Source organism: Lagopus muta, chromosome 7, assembly GCF_023343835.1.
Source record: "Lagopus muta isolate bLagMut1 chromosome 7, bLagMut1 primary, whole genome shotgun sequence".
In the NCBI taxonomy this organism is placed as follows: Eukaryota; Metazoa; Chordata; class Aves; order Galliformes; family Phasianidae; genus Lagopus; species Lagopus muta.
In genome coordinates this window covers 12,903,046-12,912,523 of record NC_064439.1, presented here as the reverse complement: position 1 = coordinate 12,912,523, position 9,478 = coordinate 12,903,046, and the positions used below count along the sequence as shown (strand labels likewise).

Genomic DNA, 9,478 nt, shown 5'->3' with positions numbered 1-9,478 from the left:
TGAAATCAATAGGAGTTTGGCATGCACTTAAATAGTCCCTGCCACCCTACATCTTATGATCCACTTCTATTCAAGAAAGCAATCAAGCACAAGTTTCTGAATCAGGATCTAAAGGTATTCTGTGAAAACCGTTTCTATTCCAAACCCTACTAATAAATTAGGGGTTTTGTGATTTTGTGCTTTTTTTGTTTTTGTTTTTCATTAGGAATGTATAATGTGAATGTGCTTTACTTCATGTTAAGCTGCAAAGGCCCATTTTATACACTGCTTGTTAAATCAGATTCTAATGATTCTTTCCTTCATGCAAATCTTTCCTCTCATTCATGGATTGTATTTAAATTCTGCTCAGCTTGCATTCATGATGCCTTGTCAGTGATTTGCATTGCTCTGATGCGTTTGCCCCGGCTGCACCCCTCACTCACTTTGGCTTGAGAACATAGAAGCCATAAATAACTCTTCAGCCGCTAAAAACAACACACACAATTCTGGTACACTAATGAGCTGGAGGATGGCAGCAGCAAAACTCCTCGTGGGCCTCTGGTTTCCTGGGCTGACTATTCCTACGTCCTGCTCTATGTCCTGGAAAACTGTGGTTTTCCTAATTACTACAGGCAAAATATTGCTTCCCTAGAGTTTTAGGGGGGGGGGGGGGAAAAAGTAATTTCAGCTTAAAGATCACTGTGGTGAAAGTGTTGTGCACAGGAGCACATTGCTGCTGCCCAGCTCTGCGCTGCGGCTCCAGATGGCAGCAGCGTACAGGAGCACGGCGCAGAGCTGCAAGCCTGGAGCTGGATGGCAAACCGTCCCTCTCCTTCCAAAAAGCCAGGTTTCATTTTATTCCCACCCTACTTTTGGTCAGGCGGCCAAGGAAAGCATTTTGCTTCATAAGGCAAATTGCTGCATTCTTTGATTTACATCGAATGAGGCCATTCCCATTTCAGCCCCGGAGCAGTAGTGAGCGTGCCATGCCAGACATGCCTCCTGGGTCACCCTGGCTCATGGCACCAAAACGGCCATGTCTAATTCCAGAAGATGTAAAAATGGGACACTGTGGCTGATCTACAGACATCTCTCGTGGACCGCTTCAAGCAGAAATAATAACAAAGACTAACAAGCTTTTCTATTTAAAAAAAAAAAAAAAAATTGGAGGTGTATTTTAGCAATTTGGAGGAAAGAACACACTGCTAACACATAAAGCATGTATGAAGCATCCCATAAATCATATAAAGTACAACAATGCTTGAAAAAGACCCATCTTCCTGTAACACATATTAAAAAACATAGGCTGCGTGGGCTGGGGCAGAGGGCCCGGGGTTGTTGGAGCTATGAGAGAGGCGGGCAGCAACATGAGAACAGCCGCAGGCTCCTGCTGGAGCAGCGGAAGGGACGGTACTGCGGTGTAGGGATGCGGTAACGGGAATGCGAAGAGCAGAGGTGCGGGAAACGCGGCCCGGGATGCAGGCCGGCAGCAGAGCCGCGCAGCTCCGCCTCTGGCTGCAGTTCCGCCCGCCGCCCAGCGGAGGGCGCTGCCGCACGGCGGTGACGCGGACGACGTGTCAGGGTGCGCTCGTAAAGTGCGCTGATCAGGGCCGGCAAGTCCAGGTTCTTCTTCTAGACTTGGCACGTACACTTAATTAGCCCGAGTATTGCTGCAATTTTTGTCTCGCAAGAAGAAATTTGACTGTTAATTCACTGATGAATGTAAAGTGTTTTGAGATCCCAGATAAAGGGCTTGTGGGAGTGAGAAGGTGTTACATCAGCCTTCAAAAATCTCGGGTCGGCTCCTGACCTCAGGTACCAGTTTCTGGAGTGATTTGACTGTCCTTAATCACCTGCGATGACGGCTCCGCATTTTAATACCAGACACCGGGTATTTCCATTCCACCAAGCATTTAAGATGGGTGAACCCCTCTGCTGAACCAGTGAAATTCATATACCTGATTACAGTAATGACGGCCATTTGTAAGCGGCTAAATAAATAGAGCATTGCTAATCCGGTTCTCTTAAAAGTCTGCCTGCACAACCACGTTCAGGGATTCTGCCCTGTCTGACATTTCTCCCACAGACCATCATCTGTACAGCACTTTTTCCATACTCTCCTAAGGATCACCCTGTTTTTTTCCATGGTGACATTTGCTGCCCAGCCTCTTGAAGTGTGGGAAGAGGCGTGCTGTCTTTTCAGTACCGTTCAGTTTTGATATAAAAGGGGAAAAAGAGGGAACATGGTCAGGATGGGAAACAGAGGGAGGCTGTTCCTCATCTGCAGCCTGCTAGGCCAGGGATAGGTAATTCCACAGTGCAAGAAGTGCGTACCTGGAGAAACAGAGTATGCCTTGAGCATGGCTCTGGGCACAAGGGCAGGAGCAAGACATGCTACATTCGTGTTGTAACCAGCACTTTGGAAACTGGTTGCAATTCTATAAGCTGCTTTGCCTGTGCCACACTGAGCTTCCCTACAGCATGGTCTCAGCTGTAGGTGAGCTTTCACTCCAAGAGTATGTTACTTTTGTGTTTTTTTCTTGTTTTCTGACTGTTCATCGTCACTATTTTTCCCAGTGTTATGTAGCCAGGGTACCTCACGTAAAATTTTATGCCCACATTTCTTACCCACACCTGTGAGACCTGTTAAGACTGATTCATCACCTTGGAGAAACTCACTAATGGGTGAGCACCACAATATTTCGATTTTTAGATACTGCATTGGAGAAAAAGGAAAAAAAAAAAAAGACCCTTTGCATACCAGTCTCAGCCTTCATAGGCCTTTCATTGCAGGAACTATAAAATATATCCCAGAATACTTGGCCACAATCACATTATTTCAATTTATAAGAATTTCCCTGTCCAAAGTCTTTTCCCTTTTGTGACAATTGCTTATCAAAGCTTCATAAAAGTTCTCCCAGAACCAGGGAAGTTTTGGAGCAGGTTGCAGACCGTTTCCATTAGCTCCAGGGAAGGTGTCCCTCCCGAGTGCTCTGCAGCACACCTGGGCAGCTCTGCCTCTTTAAAAAGCCGGCAGGCAGCTGGGTTAGCTCCTTTGGAGGCCACGGGATTATTCAGTCATTACAGCAGGAGGAGGCTAATCCATAGGATTTCCTTTTGGAGCAGGAACATGTAAAGGAGGGAAGGGTCCTGGAAAGAAAAGGAACGTTCAAAAGGTATGCTGCTTAATAGACAAGAAAAAAATCCCAACCCATGTTTCTCTGCTAGCTTAGTCACTCTCCTGAATGAAGCAGTTAAACCTTTCTGTGAGCTGTGGGAGGTTCTCGGTTGCCCCCTACCCAGCCCTCCAGTCGCTGCTGTTCAGGTTGTGCTATGGAGCCACACCAGTGATGATCGGGAGGCTCTCATGGGCTGCTGTGGGTGTTGCTTCTGCCCACAGGTGAGCCAGTACCACGGGTGCCTGGAACCCTTCTGCTCTGTGAGAAGTGCTTGGCTCACTGTCTGCTGGGACTATTGTTAGCAGTTTTGTGGCAGTTCAAGGGAGAAGGCAGGTTTACCATCAGACCTTGTAAATTAGCGTGCAACTCAATGCATGCATTGGTGTAGCTGTGGATTTATATATCTTGTATACCAGGATGCCTTCTCCAGCACTGTTTCCCTGTGTTTGGGCTTCCAGCAAGTTAAATTCTATCTCATCTTTGTTTAACCTTTGTGTTACTGCTCAGTCAGTGCTTGGGCACTCATTAGTGCCCCGGTAGGCATCTTGGTAACCTAACTAGTTCTGAGACTGCTTCCCTGGCTGTGTTCACCTGCAGCACCTCTTTGCTGATTCCAGAGTAGCTACACAACTGAGCTACACAACTACTTCCTATTGGTTTCTGAGAAATGTTTTAATCTCAGCACCAGCAGCACATCCCAGCAGTCTGCAAGAGACTTATCTAACAAACTCCTACCTAATAGTTTCAGCTTCCCTTCCTTGCTACATGCATGGGATTCCCCAGCAGAAAGAAAACCTTTACTGCAGCCCCACTGATAGTGGTAGGACTGCCTTGCTTTAAATGCTGTAACAACTGTTAAAAGAAGGTTCCAGCAGCACAATATAGCTCACCTAAAGAAAAATACTAAGGTAAAACTGGCCTGTTTAAGCAACACAGGTCAGTATTCTGATTGACTGGTATATACACAGGCAGCAAGCATAAATCTCAGTGGAACATACTTTACAATCAAGAATTGAAAATTTTGCTCTCCCAAGAGTCAAAGATGGACATTTACACTTCTTTTCATGATTTGGGTAACTCTGTACAAGTGGAAGTCTCTATTGAGCCATGGGAACTTTGAAAGGGACACCAAATAATCAAGTCAGTGCTCAATGGAACAAGGTTTTTCCCACAAATAATGATTGATATCTGTGTCATTAGCAGGGTAGCTGCCCATCTCTTACCATGATTGACAGGTTAATAAGGGACCTGGGGCTATCTTTTCACTGCTAACGCACAACCTAACCAATTGCTTTTAAATTATTGCTAATTCGACAGAATATAAGCAGAAGGCATAAAAATACCTGGAACAGAAAAAAACGTTTAATGTGGTTTTTTACTCTTTGCATTCTCAGTGATCCTATTTTAGAAAAGAAATTAGGATTTAGATTCCTTTTTTTTTTTCTTTTTTTTTTTTTTTTTCCTTTTTAAAGACACTCAGGTTTTTGTTTTTTTTTTTAAAGAAAATCTTGCAGTTGTTCTTTGGTTCAATTAGGAGCAAAAGAGAAGGGAGTTTTGTAATGCAATTGTCCTGTAAAGGAAAATGTTTTAAATTGGGGAGATTATGTGAGCAGACCACCTGTAGGGCATTCATAGCTCTTTTCTATAATGCTCCAAGCCATGCCTTGCTGCCTGCAGTCTGGCTAACAATGCAGGGAAAAGCTGTTTAAAAGGCTGTTCTCCCTTTTCCCTCTGGTGTTCACTAACTGTTACAAGTCTTCCTCTTAAAATAAAGTAAAAAAAAAAAAAAAAAAAAAGTCCCATGTCCCTTTAATTGAAGAACTTTAAGGCTCCATGGTGGCCAATTGGTCTGCAACAAGAGGAACCAGGCAGCAGGGAAAGAAACTTCAGACTATACATCACGTTTGGTGAAGAGAAAAGATCAAAGTTTTCCCAAACTCAAAAGAAACCAAGTTCCCTACAGATTAACCCTATTCATTTAGCTCCTCTTAAAGGAATGATGTTCTGAGCCACTGGGCAGACAGGTAAAAAGTTCAACAATTGCCAAAGCATTCTTCTGTTAATTCAACAGCCTTCTGCTCAAATAAATTAGCTTAGTCCTGACAGAAGAACAATGCCTTTTCTCTTGAAAAAGGACCATATTTGATATACTAAAGTTAAGTATGAAAGGTTAAGATGTTAGTTTAATCTGTTAAGGAGGGAGATCTAAGAAATTTCAAGTCACTGTTCTCCTGTAGAATGCGATGGATGAATTTAAAACATGAACCTTGTACACATGAGTGTGCATCCCTGCAAAGGCAGGTGCTTACAAAAGCACAGATATGAGAGGTGCATGTCCACATTCTTGAAATAACACCCATTCTGTAAGGCTACTTAAGCCACGTAAGGACTTCAAAACAGATTTGGTTTGAAGACACTCGTTGAAAACCAGGGAGCTGTGGTGAGGTACCCCTGGTTCTGGCAAACACTTTTTCGAATCACTTGTTTTTTCTTATGCTGGGATATTCCACTCCCTTAACGTAGCTCGCCATCTATAACTCAGAAGGACTAGAGGAGCTCCCTCCTTCAGCCCTCTTGACCCAACCAGTGAGAACCACCCACAGACACAGCTGCTGCAATAACCAGAGCAGGAGTAGGGGAAAAGCTTGAAGAAGTCATTTATCAAAAGTCATTTTATTGACAAAATAGAATACTCATATTTGCTCTTACAGGGGTAGCCTCTAAACTTTTTTACAAAAAATTTACAGACTGTATAGCTTTGGATATATACATATTTTACACATCTGTACAAGGTAACAAATAATTATATAAATACATCCTTTAGTGTAGGAAACCCGTATTTAGCTGGGGTGTATAATTAAGACATGTTTTGATTCAGTCTGTGTTATAAGGCATTTGCCTGGTCATCGATATCCCAAAAACCTGTAGTTCCAACAGACTCCCTCTTTGGGATGGGGGAGGAATTCTCTCCCTCCCACGAGCTGCTGATAGTCCAGAGTAAATCAGGAGCCGTTCTGCCTTGCCCTCTGCAAGACACGGGTGAGCCCCTGCCCTCCTCTGCCAGCAAAATAATATGCTGGCTCCTTGAAGTACGTGCTCCCTGCATATGAATGGAAGGGAAGGAGGAGGGGGCTGGAGCCTGGGGCCTCTGCCAGCTGCATTGTTCTATACAAGCTGTGGCTAATAAGGACCATTAGTGGTTCATTAATGGCACCAAACAGTGAGGGGGCATTTCAGGCAGGCCAGTGTCCCTCACTCCCTAACCTATGGCCTCTTTTCCCGCTCCTCACACTTGAGACAGAGGCATCTGCTTGGGGTAGGAGACAGAGCTGGCAGTGCCAGACCTCCACGTCAGGCCGGTGCTGACATCGCTGTACAGGGAGCCGCCTCCACCGGCCCCAAGTCCTCCAGCAGCAGCGATGGCAGCCTGCCCGCCTGCTCCAGCTCCAGCAACCCCAGCCACGGCAGCACCTTTGCTGGCCCAGCAGCAGCGGGTGCACAGGGCCCTCCAGGACTCGAGGGTCTTGCCGGACCAGACCCAGACGCCGGAGGTGATGCCCACCACCAGGCACATGAAGTACTTGAGCATGAAGACGGCGTAGTCGGGTCGGCGGGCCTGGTCGGGCTGCTGGTCGCGCAGGCAGGGGCAGTTGTGCGTGGCCTCCCAGCGGGGCCGGTTGTGCTGCTCGTAAAAGAGGCAGGCGACCACGCTGGCGGCCGGCACAGTGTAAAGCACGGTGAAGAGGCCCAGGCGTATCATCAGCTTCTCCAGCTTGTGAGTCTTGGTGGGGCCGCCCTGCTGCTTGATGACGCTGCGGATGCGAAAGAGTGAGACGAAGCCGGCGAGCAGAAACATGGAGCCGATGGCCAGGTAGATGAGCAGCGGCGCCAGCACGAAGCCCCGCAGGTTCTCCAGGCTCTGGTTGCCCACGTAGCAGATGCCGGCCACCGGGTCGCCGTCCACGGAGCTGAGCGCCAGTACGGCGATGGACTTGACGCTGGGGAGCAGCCAGGCGGCCAGGTGGAAGTACTGCGCGTAGCCGGCGATGGCCTCGTTACCCCACTTCATGCCGGCGGCCAGGAACCAGGTGAGGGAGAGGATGACCCACCAGATGGAGCTGGCCATGCCGAAGAAGTAGACGAGTAGGAAGACCACGGTGCACAGCGCCGGCCCCGTGCTCTCGTAGCGCACGTGCTCGGCCACCGCCAGCTCGGGCTGCAGCTCGGCCGCGCCGCCTGCCGCTCCGCGCCCCCCCGCCGCCGCCGCCCCCGCCGCCGCGCCGCCGCCCGCCCCCGCCGCGCCGGGCCCCGCGCCGCCCGCCCCCGCGCCGCCGCTGCACGCCACCTTCTCGTGGCCGGCCACCAGGCGCACCAGGTAGCCCAGCGAGACGAAGAGGTAGCAGGCGGCCAGGAAGATGATGGGCCGCTCGGGATACTTGAAGCGCTCCATATCGATGAGGAAGGTGGAGACGGTGGCGAAGGTGGAGAGAAAGCAGAGCACGGACCACAGGCCGATCCAGAAGGCGGTGAAGGCGCGCTCGTCGGGGCTGAAGTAGGGGTTGTGGCACGGCAGCGCGCAGTTGGCGATCTGCCCCGTCTTCACGCGGTTGTACAGCGGGTGCCGCTCGCTGGACACCGACACCATGGGCGCGCGGCACTGGCAGCCCGGCTCGCAGGGCGGCGGCGGGCGCGGGGCCTCGGCGGGGGGTGCGGCGGCGGCGGGGGGGGGGCGCCCTGGCGGGGCCGCCGGGCCGGGCGCCGCGGAGGGGGGGCTTGGCGGGCGGCGGCGCGGCCGTGGTGAGGTCGGTGCGGTTGTAGTCCATGCAGAGCGTGTCGGGGCTGCCCTGCTCCGGCAGCCGGTCGCAGCGCATCCTGTCCGGCCAGGCGAAGCCGTACTGGCGCATGAGCGGCGCGCAGCCCGCCTTGGCCCGCTCGCAAACGCTGCGGCAGGGCGGCAGCGGCTTCTTGTAGTCCTCCAGGCAGATTGGGGTGTACATGCTGCAGAGGAAGAAGCGCAGGTCGCTGGAGCACTGGATCTCCACCAGCGGCCAGAACTGGTGCACCTCCAGCCCGGCCTCGTCCTGCGTGTCGTGGTTGAACTGGTTGGGCATGTAGGTGTAGTTATAGCCGATGCCCTTGCAGAGCGGCACGGTGATCTCCTGGCACGACAGCTCCTTAGCCGACGACGACGACGAAGAGGACGACGACGACGAGGCGGCAGCGGCTGAGGCGGCGGCACAGCCGGCGCGCTGCAGCAGGGCCAAGGCGGCGAGCAGCGGGGTGACGGCCAACAGGTAGCTCCACTCCATGCTGGGCGCCGGCGGCGGCGGGCCCGGCCGCCTCCCCTCCTCCCGTCCCGCTCCGCGGCCCCGGCAGGTGAGGGGGCGGCTCCGCGGGCGCTGTGCCCGGCGGAGGAGGGGGGGGGAGAGGGTTTGCTCCGCTCAGGAGAGGCCGCTCAGTCGGCCTCGCATGTCTCCGGGCTGCGGGAGAGCTCTTGCGGCCGCGAAGAGAAGTTTCGCTCCCAGCCCCCGCGCTGCGCGCTCAATATGGCCGAGGCGGCCCCGGGACGAGGCGCTGCGCCCCGCGGCGCCGCGCTCCCGCCGCCCCGAGCAGCGGCGGAGCCGGTGCAGCGGCGGCCGGAGCGGACCGTCCCGCTGCCCGCACGAATGCCGCGCTTCGCAGACGGCCGCCAGCCGGGCCGGGCCGCCGCTCGCTCCGCTCCGGTTCTAGCCGCGGGCGGACCAGTCGCGATCACGCCACCTGAGCAGTGGAGTTAAGCGCGGCAGCGCCTCCGCGCAACTTCTCGCTCCTCAGCCCCGGCAGCGTCAGTCCGGCCGCCGCGCTCTCATGAATATTTATAGCGAACGCCGCCGGGCCCCGCCCCCGCCGCCCTGGCCGCCAATCGCTCCAGTCTGGGCGGTGAGAGCGGAATCGACCCCGGCCCGCCTTAAGGTGGAGCGGCCGGTGGGTCCCGGTGCGTTGTGCCCTGTACGGCCTTTCCGCTGCGGGAGCGTTGTGCTTTTTGCGGGCCGTCTCCCTGAGTGGCAAAGCTCGGTTCTGCTCCATGAGCTGCTTCTGCGCGCTGCGCGCTTTGCTCCGCGGGAGATCTCGGTGGAGCCGGGGTTCGGCAGCGCGGGGCTCTGAGGGGATGGCCGTAGTCTGACCTCCGCGCTCCGCACGTGCCCCCGGCCGGGCTCAGCGCGCACGAGTTGTCTGCGCGCGGCTCTGCTGAAGGGCAGCGTTGCCACTGTGGGGGTAAGAGGGAGAAGTACGTGGCGGTGACACGGGGGTGTCTGAAATGCGGAGTTTCAAACATAAGT

General features: G+C 52.8%; 1 protein-coding gene across 1 annotated transcript; it reads right to left on the bottom strand.

Annotated features, from left to right (window-relative positions):
* Positions 1-5,133: 5,133 nt before the first annotated feature.
* Positions 5,134-8,765, bottom strand: FZD8 (frizzled class receptor 8). The gene is given in 2 exon segments (XM_048952170.1): positions 5,134-7,951; positions 7,953-8,765. Coding segments are annotated over 2 exon segments (2,022 nt in total). The 5' UTR covers positions 8,468-8,765; the 3' UTR covers positions 5,134-6,444.
* Between the last annotated feature and the right edge of the window lie 713 nt (positions 8,766-9,478).